The 22,742-nt window shown below is 45.6% G+C and overlaps 1 protein-coding gene across 2 annotated transcripts in view; it reads left to right on the top strand.

Annotated features, from left to right (window-relative positions):
• The window catches only part of Usp13 (ubiquitin specific peptidase 13), a 117,509-nt gene that overhangs the window by 61,087 nt on the left and 33,680 nt on the right, over positions 1-22,742 (top strand). For both annotated transcript variants that reach the window (XM_048429900.3, XM_048429899.3), the window contains exons 8-13: positions 2,947-3,134; positions 5,167-5,238; positions 5,571-5,664; positions 16,189-16,314; positions 17,266-17,419; positions 20,779-20,953. In XM_048429900.3, coding sequence (XP_048285857.1) covers positions 2,947-3,134; positions 5,167-5,238; positions 5,571-5,664; positions 16,189-16,314; positions 17,266-17,419; positions 20,779-20,953 — 809 coding nt within the window. The remainder of the gene's footprint in view (positions 1-2,946; positions 3,135-5,166; positions 5,239-5,570; positions 5,665-16,188; positions 16,315-17,265; positions 17,420-20,778; positions 20,954-22,742) is intronic.

Genomic DNA, 22,742 nt, shown 5'->3' with positions numbered 1-22,742 from the left:
ATCCACATATTGGATGATATAAACTTGTGGAAGTTGATCTCTGACATTTTGTATAGGCTGAGTCACATTTTCTGGCATAGCGTAGCACTGTTTGCCATACCCTGAGGCAAGATGCTCCAATGATATCTTCTCATTGGCTCTTTGAAATTAACTGATAGAATACAAAATGCAAATCTTGGACAATCTTCTGGTACCAGAATGATGGTATAAAAACAATACTTTAAACCTAAAATAATCTTATAAGTGTCTTTTGGTATAGCTGTAGGAGAAGGCAGCCCAGGCTGTAAAGCTCCCATTGGCTTCATGGTCTCATTAACCTCTCTTAAATCTTAATGTATCAACCTGCATTTTCCTGATTTCACTTTAATTACAAAAGTAGGAGAATCCCAGGGGGGGCATAATGTGACTATTATCCAGCTGTTCCACTGGGCAGCTTGTAATTTCTCTTCTGTTAGAGGCCGCTGATTTACCCATATAGGCTCATCACTTTTCCAGACAATTGGGTCTGCATGGAGTGCAGGCTTTTCAGTGACCTCTTCTAAAATACCCTAATCCTGCCCTGGGAGGCTGTCTGCTAGGTGTGATAGGCTCAGTCCTTGCCCTGCCCTTGATTGAGCAATAACCTTTTCTGGAATATTTGACTAGCAAAACTGTGTTTGGGGAATATAAATATACCCCCATTCATGTCATAATGTCTCGGCCCCACAAATTTGCAGTAAGTGAGGAACAATGTGTGGCCGGAAAGTTCCTTCATGACCCGCTCCATCTCTCCAGAAAAGCTCATTGCTACTTTGTTCAGGATTTTGAGTTCGACCAATCCCTTGTAACTGTGCAATAGTCGCTGTTTTAGGCCACCTTGAAGGCCATTGACTGGCAGTTGTAACAGAAATATCTACATCAGTATCCAGAAGACCAGAGAAGCTTTTTTCATTTATAAACCAAGTGAGTTCTGGTTGCTGTGGACCTATGGCTTGTAGCCAGTAGGCACCAGATGAACCAAATCCAAAATCTCTTCTCTTACTTCCCTTAACTCAATTTCTAGTTTTCATTTAGGAAGTAAAATTAATTGTTCAAGTCTCTTGCCTTTGTTTACCACAGAAATTCCATTAGGTGAGTGAGTCATAACTTTGATTTCTCCTTCAAAATCAGCGTTAATGACTCCAGGAGCAACAAGGAACCCTTGCATAGTGGTGTTGCTTCTCCCCAATAACAATCCTACAGTGCCTTCTGGTAAAGTCCCATAAGCCCCAGTGGAGAGCTTGCATCCCCATTGCAGGAGTTAAAATGGTATAAATGGAAGAGCTGATATTGAGCCCTGCACTGCCTGGGGTTGGTCTGCAGACGTTCGGAATGGATTTCTTTGCAGGAGAACAGACTGCTGGATCACCCCATAGATTTGTCTCGGGGCCGGAGGCAGGCCCTTCTGCTCACTTCCTGGTAGGGGATTCCCTTGGACTTCTTTCTTAGATCTGCATTTGTTAGTCTGACTTTTTTTGTCCTGCATCTTCAGCATAATCCCAGTTCCTTCCTCACCCCTGGGCTTACTCTCCTATCAGGATACTGCTTTATTTGAAGTCCTGGAAGACCACACCTGAAGCAGCTTCCTGGAGACCTTGAATCCCTCTCTCTGGGCCTTGATTGCTGTGTCCGGAGAGATTTACAAACGTCTTCCACTGCCCTTTTCTGTAAAGAAGTGTGTATAACCAGTCCCTGAATATACGAAGGACCAGTATCTGAACAAATCTGAATATAATCAGAGATGTCATCTTTCTTTCTAAAAGGCAGCTTTACCTATCGCATTAGCATTCTCAGATGCTCGATTCTCTGAGGCTGTGGTTCACAGCTAGCTGCGTTCTCAGCTTGGCCATCTTGCCAGGAACTGGGGATCTTGGCCCACAGGTGTCTTCTGGGCTAGCGGTGGCAGCGGCTGCTTGCAAAGTCAGCTGCAGTGTGGGCGCACCATTTACTTTCCCGAACCCAAGAATGGCCTGAAAACGGTGGCAACTGCACCACTATTGTAGGGGAGGAAGATTTACAAAATCTATGGATTCTTCAGATTTCTGTCCTTGTTTCTGCTCTATCCCAGTTCTCCAAGCTTTCAAAATATACCCAAGGCAATGTACAGACAGCGGAATACTATTTCCTTGTTCCATAGCTCTTTATATACAGTTTTACTCCTGATAGATACCATTGCCTTTTTATCTTAGTTACTTATTTGAACGCTCATCTTCTATTTCTACACCTGTGGTGTCCAACACGCTCTCCCTTATACACATCTGGGCCACACGTCTGGGCGCCATCTGTAGTAGCCACCCATTGGGGTGACATCCGTTGGGGTCCAGCCTCAACAGGTTTATACGTTCCAGGGTAGGGGCATGTGTGTGGGTTAGAAATGATAGTCAGAGAAAACAGAGAAATAAAAGAAACACAGAGGCACAGGATTGTACCGGGAGGGCAACCCAGTGAATGCTGAATCCACCCGTGTTTATTTCTTAATAAATAAGAAATGGATCTTTAAACATCCCACTCCAAAAATGGGGAAGAAAGCAAAAGCCTTTTTTTTTTGTTTTTTAAATCGTGATACAAGGAATGAACAAACTGATTACCATCTTAATACCCAAAACACCAAGTAACCACACCCTAGGTCACGATACCCTAATGTTGGTAGCCACACTTTAAGTTAACTCTCCCGTCAATAACCTTGAAGGAGCAAGACTGGGCTTAAACTCTGCTGACCTTTAGTCAAGGTGGAATGGATGCACATCTATGGGCCCCCACATGTAATCATTACCTCTTAATATTTTTAAGTAGATTGTTTACTTCTCCCATATAATTAGAAGAAAATGGCGGAAATAACCATTGCATTGGAAATAATTCATGGATTAAGTTTTGATTGTGAACCCATTTGAAGCCCTTTACTTTTCTCTCTCTTTCCTGATGTCCCAGACAGAGAATGGACTCCGGGACAATGACATCAAGCCAAGAGTCAGCGAATGGGAAGTGATCCAAGAGTCAGGGACTAAGCTGAAGCCCATGTATGGACCAGGGTACACGGGCCTGAAGAACCTGGGCAACAGTTGCTACCTCAGTTCTGTTATGCAGGCCATCTTCAGCATCCCAGAGTTCCAGAGAGCGTAAGTGTGCCCTGCTGCTGATGGGCCACTGTGCTGCCAGTCTCTCTGAGCTGGTCTGTTCTGTGTGCTAGGAAACCCATTGCTCTTGCCCCGGGGATTCTGCTGTATCGCGGTGGGAGTGTGTCTTCTCATCCTGAGGCCCCATGAGAGCTCTCCTCCAGTATCACAGGATGGGGTGAGATAAGGAATGCTTAGAGACTGAGCAACACCTCCCAATCAGTCATCGTGGCTCTCAGACCTACCTGTGCCATAGGACACCTGCCAGATCCTTTCTCTAGGTGGGCCATTGAATGGTTAGTGACCCCTGTTCTCCAGAGGAGAATTTGTGGAGACTTTTAGGTTATTATTTTTTTGTTACTGGGAGTGTGATTCCCGGGAATCCTGGGCTGCTAGGTGTGGGTCTGCCATAAGAAAAGGGTGGGACTCAATCAAGCTCCTAGAGACTGGTGTCGTGATTTGATAGCACCACATTTAATATGTGGCATTTCATATGTTCCGTTAATTATTTTTATGATAGCTATCATCTTCCCTGAGTTGGAAACTTTGGCTCTTCAGGCAGACATTCTGGGCATCCCAAATTAGGGTACTTCCTAATTCTGCAGGTCCAAGCTGGCCTATTTCCCCTGTGCCTCCCCACACAAGTTGCTGTGTCTGTAGGTGTTTTCTGCACTGGGTTGTGCTCAGGACAAGAAGCCTAGGTTTCCATAGTGGGTTAAGTATGGAAGAGGCCATTCATGTCGAGATAGACTGACCAGCAGAGAACATGCTGGGAGCAGCACTAGGTGGTGTCTTTCCCACTTGGAGCTGAAGCCCTAGTGGTTACACAGTGCTTCACTAAGTGTTCCTCAGGTTGGAGAGTCTTTCCTCTTAGAACTGTTTTCTGGCTTTGAAAATATATTGTCAGTTTACCGCATGTACCTTTCCACTCTTCAGTAAAGAACTAGCTATTGTATGTTTAGGAGTGTGTGTGTATGAGAGAGAGAGAGAGAGAGAGAGAGAGAGAGAAAGAGAAAGACTCGAGAGTAAACTTGGGTGTGGTATCTGGCCTGAGGGAACACACAAAGACAGACATTCGGTAGATAAACATAAGAACACAGTTATGAAGGTGTTCTGTCCCGTGAAGAGGAAGGGAAGAAGGTCAGAGGGGATACACACCTCACTGACAGATGAGTCGGGGGATGGGAGAGAGGGGCAGAAAGTTTGAAGTTCTAGCTTGGGGAACTTTTTCAGAGGCAGGTACCATGGATGCTTTTTTAAAAAAAAAATATATATATATATATGTATACACACACACACACACACACACACACACACACACATATATATTCTTACCCAAGTTTCTGTCTTTTGTCATCTCTTGAGTATGGGTTAATCTAAGTTTGCCTTACCTGATGTATACTCCAAGATTCCTTTTTGAAGTGCTTGCGAAATGCCTGTAGAGATATTTTGCTTATGTTTTAAGAAATAAAGCTTGCCTGAAGATCAGAGTGCAGAGCTAAGCCACTAGAAGCCAGGGAGCGGTGGCACACACCTTTAATCCCAGAACTCAAGGCCACCCTCGTCTACACGAGATTGAATCTCTCTAAAAAGAGAAACAGAACTCACACAAAGATGTTCCCAGCACTTGGGAGTCTCACACCTTTAATCCCAGCACTAGGGAGGTGGAGACAGGAGTGAGGTGGCTGGGTGGAGAGACGTATAGAAGGCGCAAGAAGACAAGAGCGGTGCTGTCTGAGGTTTGGTGGAGAGCATTGCAGTGCAGTCCCTCTGAGGACAGGATGGCCCCTTGGTTTGTCTGAGTCTTGGTAGCGGTAAGAATTCTCTAGTGGGCTGTGACTGCTTTGCTTTTCTAATCTTCAGCTTGAACCCCAACATCTGAATGGTGCCACTTCACAGAGCCTTTAGGGATAGGAAACCAGGCATGGATTTGGTCTGCTGTGGAGGGAGGAACATTTGCTTGGCTTTGTGTCTGTAGAGTGATAGTTTGCTTCTGTTGTCCCATTTCCCTGGTGACTGTCCTGTTGTCTCCTAGGTATGTGGGAAACCTCCCAAGGATATTCGACTACTCACCGTTAGATCCAACACAGGACTTCAACACACAGATGTAAGTGCCCAGTGTTGTGTTTTAAGTTTCTGGCGGGGTATTCACATTGGTTGCTGCTGAGGTGAAGGCAATTCCTTTTTCTTCTTTATTTCCTGTATTTTTAAGTGTTCTAGAATGGGTGTGTGTTACCTTTATAGAAGAGATCAGTAAAGTTAAAATTACTGAGGAAACTTGGAGAGTGGGGTCAGAGCCAAGCAGAGGCAAAAGCCAAGCTGTCTGTGAGGAGTCCGGACAGAGAGCAGGTCCCTGCCACACAGGGACTCATGGGTGACCTTTCCATCTCTGTGGGAAACAGCAGTGGCCTCTTCATTGTTTGTCTCTCTCCTGGCTAGGACTAAATTGGGGCACGGCCTCCTCTCTGGCCAGTACTCAAAGCCTCCAGTGAAGTCTGAGCTCATTGAGCAGGTGATGAAGGAGGAACACAAGGTATGTGTCCCCGTGTGCCATGTTACCATGTATGTGTTCCCGTGTGCCATGTTAACATGTATGTGTCCCTGTGTGCCATGTTACCATGTATGTGTTCCCATATGCCATGTTAACATGTATGTGTCCCCGTGTGCCATGTTGCCATGTATGTGGGTGGACTTTGATCAGCAGTGGGAGTTTACTGTGTTGGCAAAAGGCTGTTGTCAGTTCAGTGAACTGTGAGTGGGGTCTTGTTCCTGTGTTCTATTAAAAAAAAAAGGTAAGGAAAAGACAACAGTGTCAGTTACCACTGGCTTGGGTCTCGCGTGGGTGACATGTGTGCCCTCACTCATAATTTTCTTAAGGCAGAGCTGGGGTTGGAGGCATGAAGCTTAAAAACTGCCTTCTCCTTATCTAGTCTGGACCTCTCAGTGTTTATCTTATGCTCCAGATGCTCTTACTAGGTCTCCTTGTCTCCCTTCTGCCGTGTTTCCATCTCCTCCTCCCCACCCCCTTCCTGCTCCCTTTTCTTCCTTCTAGAAAGAGTCTCCCTGTGTAGGCCAGCATTGTGAGGGATGACTGACAGGAGTGTAGGTTCCCCAGCGGCAGCCAACCCCAGCATGAGCAATGACTCAGGGAAGCAGCATCCCTATAACTCTGTCCTATTTGCAGACAGCTCTTCCGAAGAGTTTCATTTCCCTCAGAATTGTTCATTGCTTATGGAACCTTAGGGAGGGTCTTATAAGTCTCAAACCTTCCTGAGTCCTGTAAGTTTCCTGAACTTCCTGAGTGTGTGATCTCTGAAGAGAATTTTTCAACTGGGAGAAAATAGTACAGCTCTAGGGCAGATTCCCAGGCTGGCCTTGAACCCTTGCCCTTCCTGCCTCAGCTTCCACAATGCTTGCTATACATTCTCTTTTGTTAAAACACAGCACATGGGTTTCTCAGCCTCTCCCAGATCCGAGGATTAAGAGTTTCTGTTAAATTCTTGCTGGTGGAGAGTTGTTGAGTGCTTTTTCAGAATGCTCAGCTAGGGAAAGTCAGTTGGCTGCTTGCTGCCAATAGGTAGACTAACTGAAAGATGGGTTTGATGGATCTCCATGTGCACACTGGGCTGCTGTCTCCTCCAAGGCTTCACCATCACACAGCTTCAGCGGGCATTGCTGGCAACATGCTTCTCTGAATGGTGCCCTTGCCAGTGCACAGTCTATATAGATGTATTGATTTAGCATGCCTCACGCCTATGCCCACAAATGTCCTGAGTGAAACTCAGACCCACTTCCCCACCCTCACTGTCTCTTCTGAGTACCCCATGTTCCCTTGTACACTGTGGTGCTCATACCGTGTTCCATGCTGGGTCTATGCTCCCCAGTTAGGTCAGCTATCCTTAACTAGTATGGTAATTTAAGAGCAGGCATGGAAAATGAGTTCCTTGTTGGTCATGTGGAGCCAGCTGCTGGTGGGAGTGGGCAAAGGAGGGAAGGAGGGCGTGAGGGGCAGTGTATCCTCAGAGGTATCTGGATGGAGAGAGGGCAGTGTGCTGGGAAGGGGGCTGGGAGGGAGTAGATGCTTTGCCTAGAGAGCCCAGAAGAGGCAAAGAGGGTGGGATACACAGAACTCACCTTCTCAGGTTGTCCTTACCCAGCATTTCAAGACAATGGCTACAAATCCTCCAGGACATGGGGGATCCTCACTGGGGACACATGGGGACTCACCTGGTCCTGCAGAGCTGTGAAACTGCAGGCAGATCACGGAGCCACAGTCTTCAGAGGGCTTCAGCTGGGGTACTTTCAATCGTGTCCTAACGATGGTAAAATCTGTGTGCATTTATGGCCATTATTGTGCATTTAGAATCTCCTTATTTGAGGGGATGTAAACTCTTCAGATGAACAGTGTCTGGAAATAAAACTGAGTTTTGCTGCTATCATGCTGTCCTTGACCACTGATGAAGAAGTAGCTCAGGTTGACCAGAGTACAATATTTATTCATCTCACAAACAAGAGCTTGTAGCCCTTTCTGTGCTTCCACATCAGATCCAGTTGCTGTTATCAGCCAGGCTGGCAGGTGGGAACCCTTGCTCTGTCTGACTGAGGTATGACTGGCCTCACTCAGGACACATTAGGCTGAGTGTGTTTTCTTGGTTCATCCATAATATATAATCCCTAGCCCCTTAATGGCAGCTAGAGACCACTGGCAGCCCTCTAGTACAAGGAAGGACATGATTCCCAGCTGACACCAATCTCTGTGACTTGTGACCTATTTAGTGCTCCTGGCATTTGGGTTTGTGACCTTTGGTCTAGATGACTTAGAAAACACTTCCCTGTAGTGTAGAACCAGGGCCTGGGAGTCTGGAAGAAAGAATCCTAAAGGGTTTGGGGTGTTGAATTGGTAGAGTGTTGGCTAGCATGCACGGAGTCCTGTGTAGACTGATGGTGGCGGAGCAGGGCTGTAATCCCATGACTTTGGCTAGCATGCACGAAGTCCTGTGTAGACTGATGGTGGTGGAGCAGGGCTGTAATGCCATCACTAAGTGTCATTGTTCTCGACCTGGGAGAATGGAGCCGATGAGGCAAACTAAAGTCTCATGTAACAGCCACCTTTATTCAGAGCATCGGACAATTTATACTCTGAGGGTTAAGAGAAATCACAAGAGTAAAGTTATCATGAATTCAAGCTGTGTACAATCACAAGGACAAACTGCACATGGCAAAAACACGTTTTTGCATAGAGGCATATAAAGGATCATTCAAACACTTAGTTGAATAACAACAGCCAACAACAATGAGTAATCTGAAGTCAACTCACTCCCACCCGCGAAGCCTGGGAGGAAGAGGAAAACATTCCAAGAACAATTCTGTGTTTTAAAGAAGCTGAGGTTATGAGATTCTTGTCTTGTTTTCTTGGAGTTTTCTTGCAAGCACTCAGAATTCTCCTCACACAACTCCATTGCTGGACCGTGTTCTGGAGGTGGAGGAGGTGGAGGAGGTGGAGGCAGGAGGATCATAAATTCAAGGTACATAGTGAGCTGAAGGCCAGCCTGGCCTAAATGAGTCCCTGAGTAGGTGGACTTTTCTTTCCTGCTAGCCAGTTCCCTAACAACCACACAGAAATGTATTATTAATTATAAATGCTTGGCCAATAGCTTAGGCTTATTACTAGCTTACTCTTATATTTTAAATTAACTCATATTTATTTTTTAATTTTTTATTGCTTTTTCTTTCAATCATAGTTTCCCCTCCCAGCTCTCGTCCTGCTCCACCCTCACATCGTGCCTTCCCTCAACCCACCTTTCATCCACTTCTCAGAAAGGCTAACGCCTCTCATGGGTAATCAACAAAGCCTGGCACATTGAGGCAGGACCAAACCCTTCCTCCTTACATCAGGGTTGAGCAAGGCATCCAACCATAGGGAATGGGCTCCAAAAATCCAGCTCATAGGTCCTGGTCCCATTGTCAGGGGCCCCTCAAACAGACTAGATTACACAACTGTCACCCACATGTAGAGGGCCTAGTTCAGTCCCATGCAGGCTCCACAACTGTCAATCTAGAGTTCATGAGTTTCCATGAGTTCCCAACAGTTTGGTTCAGCTGTCTCTGTAGATTTCCCTCTCATGACACCCAGCCCCCATTCATATATTCTCCCTCTCTTTGATTGGATTCCCAGAACTCAGTCCGGTGCTTGGCTGTGGATCTCTGCCTCTGCTTCTGTCAGTTGCTGGATGAAGGTTCTGTGATGGCAATTAAGGTAGTCACGAATCTGATTACAGGGGAAGGTCAGTTCAGGCACCCTCTCCACTATTGCTGAGAATATTAGCTGTAACCCATATTTCTTATTCACACCCTGCCATGTGGCTTGGTACCTTTTTCCAGTACTGGACAAGTTCATCTCTCTATCTCCTTGTGAATGTCTGACTCCTTCCATTCTTCATGCTCTCTGCTTTTTTTTGCCTGCAAGTCCTGCCTACCCAGATATCAGCCAGTCAGCTTCTTTATTAACCCAGTCACAGTGACATATATTCATACAGTGTAAAGGAAATATTCCACAGCTTTGCCTACAAAGAAATAGAAACAAAGTTAAAAAGAAAAAACCCTCACCACGAGTAGCAACAGTGTGCTCCCTGTGGTAGAAAGAAGGTCTTGTCGTGGGGGTGGGAGTAGGGTTTTGGTTCAACATTTGTAACATGTGGGATGGCTTGTTGGGGTTTCTTTCCCACCCAGTCCCCCAGCTGTTTAGTCCCAGAGAAAATCACACAGAGATCTCCATAAGATTATAAACTGACTGGCCCATTAGCTCAGGCTTTGTATTAGCTCTTATAGCTTATATTAACCCATTATTCTTATCTATGTTAGCCATGTGGCTCAGTACCTTTTTCAGCGGGGCAGGTTACATCCTGCTTCTTTGGTGATCTGGGCAGGAGTGGGAGGAATGGGCTTCCTCCTGCCCAGAATTCTTCTGTTCTCATTGCCCTGCCTCTACTTCCTATCTGGTTGACCCACCTATACTTCCTGCCTGGCCAATCAGCGTTTATTTAAAATATGATTGACAGAATAGAGACAATTCTCCCGCACCAAACATTGATATGTCTCCTGTGACATTTCAGGTAGAGCAGGGACTGAGCGTATGTTTTGCTTTGTGGTCCCAGGCATGCTGGTTTTAAGCAGTTTTTCAAATAGACTAATAGCCCACAGCAGACCTCGTTATTAATGTCCATCAACAGCTAGTTCTCTGCTCTTTGCTAGTGGCTCCCGTTGCATCATGCTTGCTGGGGGCCAGGCTCTTCCTGTGGAAACAGAAATCCACGCAGAAAGATCTTGCAAAGGTAGAATACTGTGGGCCTGGGAATTGCCCCAGGCTGTCTGGTGCCTGTGCAGCTGCTCTTGACAGCTGTGTGATCCAGCTCCCGCACTTGGTTGGATGGGGCTTTTCAAGTCTGCAAATTATCTGCAAGCTCAATAGCATGGGCTTTTCGCTTCTCAATTCTGCCTTTTGTCTTGGATCTTGGATTATTCCTCATAGATAAGTAGCCTGATATTAAGTCATCGGCTGTAGATCAAAGGAATCCCTAGATTTTTAGTGACATCTTAGTTAATAAACCATTTCATCTATAAAAATGAATCCCAGTGTCTTAGTTATGGTTTCTATTGATGTGCTAAAACTCCATGACCAAAAGGAACTTGAGGAGGAAACTGTTTATTTTGTCTTACATTTCTGGGTCTGTTGCTGACGTAACAGGGCAGACACCAGGAAGCAGGAACCGAAACAGAGACCATGGAGGAACAGTGCTTACTGGCTTGTTTCTCATGACTTGCTCAACCTTCTTTCTTTTTTATACACCCCAGAACCACCTGCCCAGGGATGCCACCACCCAAAATGGGCTTGACCTTCCCTTATGAGTCACTAATTAAGAAAATGCCTTGCCTACAGGCTTGCCTATGGGACATTCTAATACAAACATTTTCTCTACTGTGGTTTGCTTTTCTCAGATATGTCTAGGTTTGTATCACATTGACAAAAACACACCCAATGTTTTAGTTTCTTTAAAAGAATATTTTATTTATTTGTTTATTTATTTATGTGTGTGCGAGTGTATGTATATGAGTGTGTTTGTGTGAGTGTGTGTGTGTGTGTGTGTGTTATGTACAAATGCAAGTGGAGGACAGAAGAGGGCTTTGGATTGGCTGGAGCTGGGTTTAGGTAGTTGTGAGTGATCCAATATGGGTGCTGGGAACTGAACCTGGGAAGATCACTAAGCACTTTTAACTGCTGAGTCCAATAATTGATTTGGGCTCTACCATGTCCTTAAGAGTTTGCTCTTTAGAGGAGTAACCTCTGAGTGAGTGAGTCAGAGCCAGAGACTACTGAGAGTCTGAACATGAAACTGGGACCTTCAAGGGAGTAGACCTAAGACAGGACCCCTGTGGGTCTGGGCATGGGTCTAGGACTTCCCAGGAACTAGGCTGAAAAGCTTCTGTAAAGCAAAGGACATGGTCAATAAGACAAAACGACAGCCAACAGAATGGGAAAAGTTCTTCACTAACTCCACATCAGACAGAGGTCTGATCTCCAAAATATACAAAGAACTCAAGAAATTGGCCATCAAAGAACACATAATCAAAAAAAAAAAAAATGAAGTACAGACCGAAACAGAGAATTCTTAACAGAGGAATCTAAAATGGCTGAAAGACACTTAAGGAAATGTTCAACATCCTTAGTCATCAGAGAAATGCAAATCAAAATGTCTCTGAGATTCCATTTTACACTTATAAGAATGGCCAAGATCAAAAACACTGATGATAACTTATGCTGGAGAGGTTGTGGGGAAAGGGACCACTTCTGCATTGCTGGTGGGAATGCAAGCTGGTACAGCCCCTTTGGATGTCTGTGTGGCGATTTCTCAGAAAATTAGGAAACAACTTACCTCAAGACCCAGTAATACCACTTTGGGTATGTATCCAAAGGATGCTCAATCATGCTACAAGGACATGTGCTCAACTATGTTCATAGCAGCTTTGTTTGTCATAGCCAGAACCTGAAAACAACCTAAATGCCCCTCGACTGAAGAATGAATAATGAAAATGTGGTACATTTATACAATGGAGTACTACACAGCAGAAAAAAATAACATCTTAAATTTTGCAGGAAAATGGATGGAGCTAGAAAACATTATTTTGAGTGAGGTAACCAAGTCACAGAAAGACAATTATCACATGTATTCACTCATAGGTGGTTTTTAAACATAAAGCAAAGTAAAACAGCCCATAAACCACAATCCCTGAGTTTTTAGACAACAACGAGGACCCTAAGAGAGACTTACATAGATGTAATCTTATGGGAAGTAGAAAAAGACAAGATTTCCTGAGTAAATTGGGAGCATGGGACCTTGTGGGATGGTTGAAAAGGGGTGGGGAGAGGCAGGGAGGGGAACAGAGAAAAATGTAGAGCTCAATAAAATCAATAAAAATTCACTAAAAGTAATCACTAAAAAAAAAAAAGAGTTTGTTCTTGGTGTTTGTTCTACTTGTTTATTTCTGCGGAGGATAGCTCCCAGACTCTTGCTCATCTGGACAGGTGCTTTCACAGAATTTGAAGGTGACAATCCTTCAGGCTTTTCCCCTGCAAATAACATGTTTGAAGTAGTTGTGTATTCAGAGAAACTGAGTCTGGGACAGTTTGATTCCCAAATAAAATAAGGTTGACACCACTGTAGGCTTTAATGTCACCCGAGGTAACCAGCATCCTGGCACACAGAGGTAGTAGGATTTTTTTTTAAATTTATTTATTTAACATACAATATTCTGTCTGTGTGTATGCCTGCAGGCCCGAAGAGGGCACCAGACCCCATTACAGATGGTTGTGAGCCACCATGTGGTTGCTGGGAATTGAACTCGGGACCTTTGAAAGAGCAGTCAGTGCTCTTAACCACTGAGCCATCTCTCCAGCCCGAGGTAGTAGGATTTTAGCTTTAAGCATGGATGGAGTTTTTCTTTCTTTTGTTTGTATTTACCCCTGTTGGGCAAATATAACATTCTTGTCGTTTTTTTTTTTAACACTAAGAAAACACGTTTCATTGTATGTAAGCACAAGGTAATGTTTCTAAGTGAATCAAACCGTAGATACAGCCTTCTATTAAGGTTGTTTCCACCATGTTGAGTTGTTACATAACTAAAATTAAGCAGCTTCAATCTGGTTGTTTTCTATCAGAGAATGAAACAAACAGAAGGAGGAGAAAGACTGCATAGGGTTCAGCGTTAGCGCCTTCACAGTTGGGCTTGAGGTGGGGCTGCTGGAGAGCGAGGCTGCCAACAGGACTTGCCCTTCTCGGTTTGTAAGTGCTCCCTCTACTCCACACACCGAATCGTTCTAGCATGCCAGTTACTCAGAGCAATCATGCTAATAGCTCTTCCCCCAAATACCGCCCAGTGCTGGAACTGGCCAGCAACTGTCTGTGGTCAGAAATACCTTCAGGCGTTGCTCTGATGCTCTGGAAGCTCCAGCTAGCTCACTTTTTTGCTCGTTAATGAGAGCATTGGGCTCTGGGGAGTGAGTGGACACTGTCTGGCTGTGTGCAGCACGCTGTTAGAAGGTTCTGGGCAAGCATTGGGAGAGCCTGGGCACTGCAGTCCTGTCTCTAACTTTAGCTGGCTTTTTTTTTTTTCACTTGCTGAAGGAGAAAGAAGTACAGTAACCTAGTCGTACCACAGGCTTCCTGGGTGGTGGGTTATTCTGGAGACTCAGGGCCACCCTTTTATAAAGTGAGTGGTCAAGAGATAGCCTACAACCAAGACATCAGTCCATGTGCCGTCCTCTGTCCTCATTTTACATGCTAGGGCTGTAGGAACACTTAGGTGATATCACTAGGCCACTGTCAAATGGAAAACGTGAGCTCCTTAACTCAATTCTTTAGTTTTTATGTTGACATTTTAGAAACTGTGGTATGCAGAGCCCAGCCTTGTGTGTGTGTGTGTGTGTGTGTGTGTGTGTGTGTGTGTGTAAGCCAGCATTGCAATCTCTGTGCATATGCATTTAGTGGCCAGAGAACAACCTTGTATATAGGGCTTTAGGAACAATCTTTTAGAAACTGCCAAAGACTCACTTCTAGTCTCAGTTCTGGGGAGGCGGAGGCAGTGTGATGTTTGATGTTTACTGCCCAGCAGTTTAGCTGGTGCACGAGCTGCAGGTCTGGTGAAAGATCCTGTCCCAAAAAAATAAGGTGATGAAACCACTAAGGAAGACATCCAACATTGACCTTTCGCGTCTACATGCATACTCACATGTTTGCGCGCACACATGAACATATACATAAACTAAAAAAGAAAAAGAAAACAAACTTGCATCTTTGTGTAGAAAGCAAAGCATACTGCATCCCCTCGGGCATTCTGAACACTGACAGGCATCAATAATTAACCTTTGTGAGTGCAGGTGTGGGCAGAGGCCAGCGATGTCCGGCTCCTCTGATGTTGGAGTTACAGGTGGTTGTGAGCTGCCTGAAGCCTGGCGTGGGTGCTGGGATCTGAACCCAGAACCTCTGGCAAAGCAGTGAGTGCTCTTCACCACTAGGTCACCTCCCTGGCCCTATGAACTCTTCCTCTGCTGCCGGGGTTCCCCTCTATAGCGCATCTTTAGTCTGCTAGGAAGCTTGGCCCCTGTGTCACACGTTCTATGAGGATGGGCTTCAAGCCTGTTAACAAAGTGGAGCATTGGCACCCACTCTCCTGATTTCTGAGTCCACAGGAAGAGTCCCAATTTGTTCTCACATAAGGTTTTATTCTCTCTCTCTCTCTTTCTCTCTCTCTCTCTCTCTCTCTCTCTCTCTCTCTCTCTCTCTCTGTGTGTGTATGTATGTATATATATCCCTATAAATATATGTATTTATATATGTATATATATGTGTGTATGTATGTATATATATCCCTATAAATATATGTATGTATATATGTATATATGTGTGTGTGTGTGTATGTGTGTCTAGATATTTTAGACAGTCTTATGGACTCCAGGTGATTCTTAGACTTGCTATGTAGCTAAGGATGACACCAAGCTTTTGCTCTTCCTGCGTCCACCTCCTGAGTGCTGGGATTACGGATGTATCCCACCACACCTGCTTCTGTGGTACTGGGGATGGAGTCGCAGATTTCATGCATGCTAGATGAATACTTTGCCAACTGAGCTAGCCTTGTTCCCATAAAGTTTATATGGAGCAATGTCTACATACCCTGTTGATGCTGGCTCTTGTCATGGTCGCTTTCTCCTCATTCAAAAGGTGGGATTTACAGTTAGGCCACACCCACTTGCCATTCGGGTTTCAGAAAGGGTTATCTGCTGATTTATTCTTTTTTTAATTTAGTGTTTTCATGTATATCCTTATTTCATACAATATATTTTGATCGTATTCTTTCCTCTGATACCTCTCAGATCCTCCCCACCTACCCAACATTGTGTTCTTCCTTCTTTCCCTAAAGTAAAAGACAAAAATAAAAAAAACAAAAGTCAAAGAAACAAAAAACCAGTAAGACAAAATTTCAAAACAGAGCAAAAACAAAAAGTTTACTAAACAACCAACCAACAAAACAAAACAAGGACTTTGTTTTGTGTTGCTGACTACTCGTGGTGGGAGGACCTTCCCTAGAGTGTTGCTGTATCTGTCCAGTGACACTCCGCTGAAGAAAGCTGGTTTTTCTCTGTCAGCAAGGATTGTGCAGGCCGTTTCTGTGTAGAGGTGGATCATGCGTTCCTCTCTCAGTGCTGGGACTTTATCTAGTTTGAACCTGTGCAGGTCCTGTGCTGCCACAGTCTCTGTGAGTTCATATGCGCATCGGTCCTGTTTAGGACTGAGTACTCTACAAAGTCTCTCATTCTCTACCATTGTCACTTGTGCGACTCTATGGGCATTACTGTCTACTGCAAGGAGCTTCTCTGATGTGGGCTGAGTGATGCTCTTACGGATGGGTACAGTGTTATGTCACTAGGAGTCATTTTATTACTGTATCTCTTTAGAAGAGTAGTAGGTTTTAGCCTACAGAAGATGATTTTGCCTTTATTCTCTAGCCTCAACAGAACGGGATCTCCCCACGCATGTTCAAGGCCTTTGTCAGCAAGAGCCATCCAGAATTTTCTTCTAACAGACAGCAAGATGCCCAGGAGTTTTTCTTGCACCTGGTCAACCTGGTAGAGGTAAGTCTGGAGAGCATCCCACAGAGTGACTCTAGGGATGGTGTGACCAAATGACCCTTTTCTTTACATCAGTCACTCACCGGGCCTCTCGGTGGCTGTCTCCGCTGGCACTTGATGTGGCTGCCTCTCACATTTGGGTTCCAGATGCTGCCGGCTTTGTATGGCTTTCACGCTGTGTGTGTGATGGGTGTGCCTGGCCTCTGGACAGAGCCTCCTGAGAGCCCCTCCAGGTCCTTGATATCGAACCACTACCACTCAGCTGATCACACAGCTGGTGCAGCAGACCTGAATCCTATGGAAGCCATGAAGAATTCACCTTAAACAGAATAGAATAGCAGCCTTTCCCCCTTGGTTATCAAAGTGTTCTTTGCAGAAAGGGGAGAAAACTCAGAGGAGCGAATCAGAGCTGTCATGATAGCAGGCGCTGTGGCTAACATTTTGGCAACTGATCCTTTAGTCATTTCCCAATCGTGTGTGAATTCTGTGTGTGAGAGTAGTGTTTTCCCCAACCATGTGTGAATTGTGTGTGTGAGTAGTGTTTTCCTTCGCTTATTGCCGTATCCTTGTGTGCCCTAATATAGCATGGTTTCTTCATTTGTGCACTTAGAACTGTATCAAACATACCTTGTTTTCCCAGGACGGTATATTTTCCTCTTTCTATTCATTAGCTTATCTTCCTTCCTTCTTCTAATCCCACCAACACCTATCCGTCTTCTGTGGTTTTAATGGCTTTGTAATATTACTTCACAGGTGAACTTGAATTTATTTATTCAACCTCTCATTTGGGGACACTATAGAAATCACAGTGTCTTAATCTGGTCGACTCTCATGTCCAAAAACAATACTCCATAAAGAAAGATCTTGATGCCAGAATCATAGTTGACATTGTGCTATATTTTATTAATGGCTTCATTCCCTGTGTCCACTAACCTGGTTCTATCTGACCTTCAGAGGAATCGCATTGGCTCAGAAAACCCAAGTGACGTTTTCCGGTTTTTGGTGGAAGAGCGCATTCAGTGTTGTCAGACCCGGAAGGTCCGCTATACGGAGAGGGTGGACTACCTGATGCAGTTACCTGTGGCCATGGAGGCAGCAACCAACAAAGGTAACAGTCCCAAACGGGAAAAGAGCCATGTGTGTCTCCTTGTGGGCAGACCTGCCCCAGAGATCGGGTGCCCGGTCACTGGGATGGATGGGCTGTGTTTGCGTTGCACGGCCCTTCTTATTTTTTTCAAGTCCCCGCGTGACTGTCTGTGGAGGTGGCTAAATGTATTTTGGCAGGCTTTGCAGAGGATTCTGGACAGGAACTGCTTTAGGACCCAGAAATGGGGCTCACGGTTAGGCTGCAGTCAGCACAATTGTGTCGTTTGTGGCGATGTGGGTAGGGTTCTCTCGTGACACTGAAAAGATGCTCTGGTATAAAGCTGGATGGAAATGGATCTTTGGGTGCTAGAAGTGGAATCAGAGATTTTCTGCCTGAGTCTTTAAGGCAGGCCTCCTGGGAGGTGACTTGCAGGCAGGGCACTCTGTAACAGTGAGGCCCAAGAGGAGAATGCCTGGACTTTGAAATGCAGGAGAGGTGCCACCGTGTAGCCTTTCCGGGCATGGCTCCTTCCCATACTATCAGTATCATCTGATTCTTCCCAGGCAGAAGGGGTGGATGGTATTCCTTAGAGTTTTGTCTTAGAGAAGAAAAGGGAAAAATGGCTGTTGGATTGCTCATTTTGGGGTACCCGCCATACTTGTAAAAACTTCTCTTTGAGTGCCTATTGCTACTTTCTGGTGGTATTAATTTATTATGATATTGGGAAGTGATGGTCCTGATGGTTTAAAGATGAAATTATTTCCATTCTCTATGCATGCATACAGCTTTGGATTGCATGTAGATTCTTGACCATCATCCGAAATACGGGAGGCTGTGGAGTGTGTGCTTTGTTGCCTTTTGAGAGTGAGGGCTGTGTTACTTTTCCTGTTGTTCCATGAAGTGTCTGACAAAAGTCACTGGGGGGAGGGAGGGAGGGAGAAAGAGAGGGAGGGCAGTAGGGAGAAAGGGAGGAAGGGAGAGAGGGAGAAAGAGAGGGAGAGAGAGAGGGAGAAAGAGAGGAAGGGAGGGAGGGAGAGAGGGAGGAAGGAACACACAGAGGGAGGGAGGGAGGGGTTATTTTGTGCCAAAGTTGCAGCATGTAGTCCACCATTACAGGAAAGTTGTGTCGAAGAGTGAAGGGAGCTGGTTACATTTCTTTCCAGCCTGGAAACAGAGGAAGCTTGTGTTCAGCTTGCTGTCTTCTTCATATGCACTCAGGACGCTGATGGGGCTACTCATTTTTAAGGTGGATCTTCCCATTCAAATGAACCTAACCAAGACAATCCCTCACAGGCTTGGTCAGGGGCTAAACTAATCTAGACAATCTCTGACAGCTAGACATGGAGGCTTTACCTCCTAGATGCTGGGAGAACCTGACAAGTTGCTTGTCAGTCTGAGCCACTGGAAGGAACAATTGGTTTTCCTTGCTCACCTCAGACTTACAGGTTCTGTTCAGGTCTGTCAGCCTTCATGACAAAGAGTGTTCTCTAAAATTAATGTTGGTTTGAGAGTCTCAGTGCTCAGTTTCTCAAAGGGAATTCACATGCTATATAGGATGTGAGGATGGTGAGACAGGGGTACCTTTGTAAATGCAAAATGAGGAGAGCTGCATGAGTTGGCTTACAGCAGCCCCAACTACAGGATTAGTAGGAGCAGCAGCACTCTGGCCCAGCAGGTGTCGCTGCAGAAGCGTCGTCCATGCAAGGCTGCCATCCAGATCCTCTTGTGATGATTCTTATTGTCAGGGAGAAGTACCAGACTCTCACTTGAACAGTTGCTTTACTGATGTAGTTGGTAAGGCGAGGCAGAATGAATCTGTTTGCATTTTGAAAGCTTTAATGCAGTCCTGTGTCTCTGATTCGCTATATGAGTGGTAATCTTTTTTAAGAAAAGAAAGGAGACATATAGTTTAGTTTCTGGATTTCTCGTAACATTTAACGTTTGTAGGCTAGATAGAAGTACTGTGTTGTAAATTGACGGTGGACAGAGATGGCATTTTTTGTCGTTTTTGGATTTTTTTTCGAGACAGGGTTTCTCTGTGTAGCTTTGGAGCCTGTTCTGGCACTAGCTCTTGTAGACCAGCCTGGCCTCAAACTTACAGAGATCCCCCTGCCTCTGCCTCCCGAGTGCTAGGATTAAAGGCGTGCGCCACCACCACCGGCCTAAAAGGGGTTTTAAAAGCTTTCCAGAGGGGTTAGGAAATATGTATGTGCATAGACCAATCTATTAGGAGGAAATTTTTGTTATTGTTGTTGCTATTGTGAAATAATCAACCAGAAAGGAAATGACATTCAAAGTACCTGTGATGTTTTACCTGCAGTTGGTGTCAAAATGGGAGCAGATCTCTGGTCCCTCAAGGGTCCCCAGCATGCTCACTTCTTTCCTCTTATTATTGCCCCAGGAGGCCTCCAGGCAGTGGACTGGGTGCTGTTTCTGTGGGTTGGTTGTATTTCCGGGGTGGTGTTAGTGAATAAGAGCAGGCTTAGACACATGCTCCCCTTAACCTCATGCCATTGTGGGACCCGTGACCATAGTCACAGTGGCTGGAGGAACCAAATCAGAAAGCATGTGACACCGAATCTCACCATTGTCTGGAGCTCGCTGACAATCCTGATTCATCTCCTTTCCTTGGCCATGTTCTTTTCCAGACACCTTAAAGTTGGCAGCCCCTCCCCAACCAAGCACCCAATCTTGAAAAGTCTAACCCCGCGCTTGGGGTTATATCTCTTCTGGGCCTCATCTGTGTTTGTTGACCAGGCCTCTAAGTCTAGGCTTCTCAGTGGCCTTAGTTTCTTTGTCAGGGAAGTGAAGGGCCTGGGGAGAGGAGAGCCCTTGGTTCCCTGACAGCTGCAAACTCTGGTGTGACTCAGTTGAAGAGCGGCACCTGGGTCACTGGAGGGTGGGAAAATGGAACAGCAGGTCCCTGAGTCATTGTTGTCTCATCGGGACTCAGTTCCTTCTTGTTGGTCTCAAAATGAAATAGCAAAACAAGCAAGAATAAAGAAAAATTCGAGTGATAGCTGGGCGCTGGTTGCTCAAACCTTTAATCTCAGCCTTCAGGAGGCAGAGGCAGGCAGATCTTTGTGAGTTCAAGGCCAGCCTGGTCTACAGAGTGAGTTCTAGAACAGCCAGGGCCACACAGAGAAACCCTGTCTCAAAAACAAACAAACAAACAAACAAAAAATAGAATTAAAAAGTATTTCTGACTCCATAAAGCCTCTAAGTCTTGGGAAGGGCCTTTGGGAAGACTTCTCTGGAACACACACACACACAGACAGGCAGCAATCCTGACCTATAAGGAAATATACCACCCAAAGGGGTGTGGCTCCTGTGCACAAGAGAAGCAGACCACCGCAGGTTCCTTCCTTGCTCTTCCTCAGATGAGCTGATCGCCTATGAACTGATGAGGAGAGAAGCCGAAGCCAACCGAAGACCCCTTCCCGAGCTGGTGCGAGCCAAGATCCCCTTCAGTGCCTGCCTCCAGGCCTTTGCCGAGCCAGACAACGTGGAGGATTTCTGGAGCAGCGCCCTGCAGGCCAAGTCTGCAGGGGTGAAGTGAGTAGGGCTGGCAGTCCCTGGGGGAGGTGGGGAGCAGAGGCAGCAGAAGGGCCTGGGTGTTCTGGGAGTTTGTGAATGCTGTTCCTGAGGGTGGGATGGATCGTGATGGTCACCTGTAGCTGTCATTCACGTCACTCCATTAGCCTGACCAATAGGACAGTCCATCCTGTGATCGGGTTATGTGCTGGGTGGGGGAGTGTCCACCTACCTTTTTTTTTTTTTTTCAAAAAACAAAATTGTGGTTTATTCTGCAGTTGAAATTTGCCCCCGCTTTTTTTTTCCCTCTCTTGCCACGAGAGTAGGGTTGAGAAACACCCTTGCTCCCCTCATGGCAAGAATGGTAACTGGTAAAGAAATCCCAAAACCACTCATGGCAGCCTTCAATATGTAAACCCCGGAGCAGTATGTTGTAGTTTTACAGTTATGTTTTGGCATAGGCCTTGGTTGATCATGTGCCTCTCGGGGAAGTCTTGGGCATGCTAGGTAGGCATGAGCGTGTGCATGGTGAGCCCCTTACAGCCCAGTTAGGAGATACGTCATGTTCATGTGTGAGCCTGGCTGTCAGGTCCATGCGGTCTTTTTCTCCACTTGAGGATCTGCTACAGTCAGTACTTGCAAACATGCTTCATGTTGGCCCTTGAGTGGGGGAAAAAGCGCTTATAGAGACATAGAGTAAAGGGCTGCTGGGAGCTATTTCCACCCAGTTCTCCCTGTTTGCCTTTTAATTGGAAAGTCTGCTTCCTCCTTCTCTACACTCCCTTGCCGTGCTGGAGGTTGAGCCCAGGATTTCACAGATGATAAACAAGCAAGCTATCAGCCAGCTATTTTTTTTTAGCTGGAGGAAGCTTGTCTCTGGAATTTTACTACTGGGGAATGTTTTTGGCCTCCTCTTGAAGGGCGAGAGTGAGGTCTGAGTTGACAGAGTGAAGGGTGCAGGGCCGTGGTGCCCTGCTTTTCTTCCCCTACAGCCTAATTGGCACGCTGGCCTGCCGTTGGTTGCTGTCTGCAGAGCCTTCAGGATCCTGTTTGCTTCAGGTTAGACGTCACATGCCAGAAACAGGAAAATAAGACCATTTATTTCAAAGATTAAGAGTTAGAGACACATCTCCGTGGCAGAGGGCCTGCTAGGTGTGTGTGAGCTCTGGGTTTGTTTCTCAGTACAGAAAACAAAACAAAACAACAACCACTCCAAAAATCCAGTCCCCATATACCTCAGAGCAAAATCAGAGAACCAAAAATAACAAAACAAAGTAAAACAAAACCCAACAAAAGCCCCATTTTTTTATCAAATTAACTTTGCAAAGATCCTTATGCAGATGAGGATTAATAGTCATTCATTCTGTTACCAGCGGTCTATCCTTAGGTAAGTTTTGTTGTAGGGACTGGTGATTTTGTGCGTGTGTGTGTGTGTGTGTGTGTGTGTGCGCGTGTGTGTGCGCGCGCGTGTGTGTGTGTGTGTGTGTGCACAAGCTTGTACAATGTGTACAGGTACATACTTACCTCATGGTATACGTGGAAGTCAGAGAACAACCTTCTCCTATTTCTACCTCGTTTGCCACATGGCCTCTCTTTTTATGGTCCTTGCATAACACGACCATATCACAGCCAGGCCTGCGAGTTCCAGAGATTCCTACAGCTCCACCTTGCACCTCACTGTGGGAGCATGGGAATGATTGAGTGTATCACTGCCTGGTGCTATATGGTTTCTGGGTATCTGAACCCAGGTCCCTAAAGAGCCATCTCCTCAGAGTGCCTATGCTTTTTCTAGGTCTGAGAAGAACTAGCA

This window comes from Myodes glareolus, chromosome 20, assembly GCF_982192425.1.
Source record: "Myodes glareolus chromosome 20, mMyoGla1.1, whole genome shotgun sequence".
NCBI classification, from domain to species: Eukaryota; Metazoa; Chordata; class Mammalia; order Rodentia; family Cricetidae; genus Myodes; species Myodes glareolus.
This window is presented reverse-complemented; position numbering and strand designations above follow the sequence as displayed.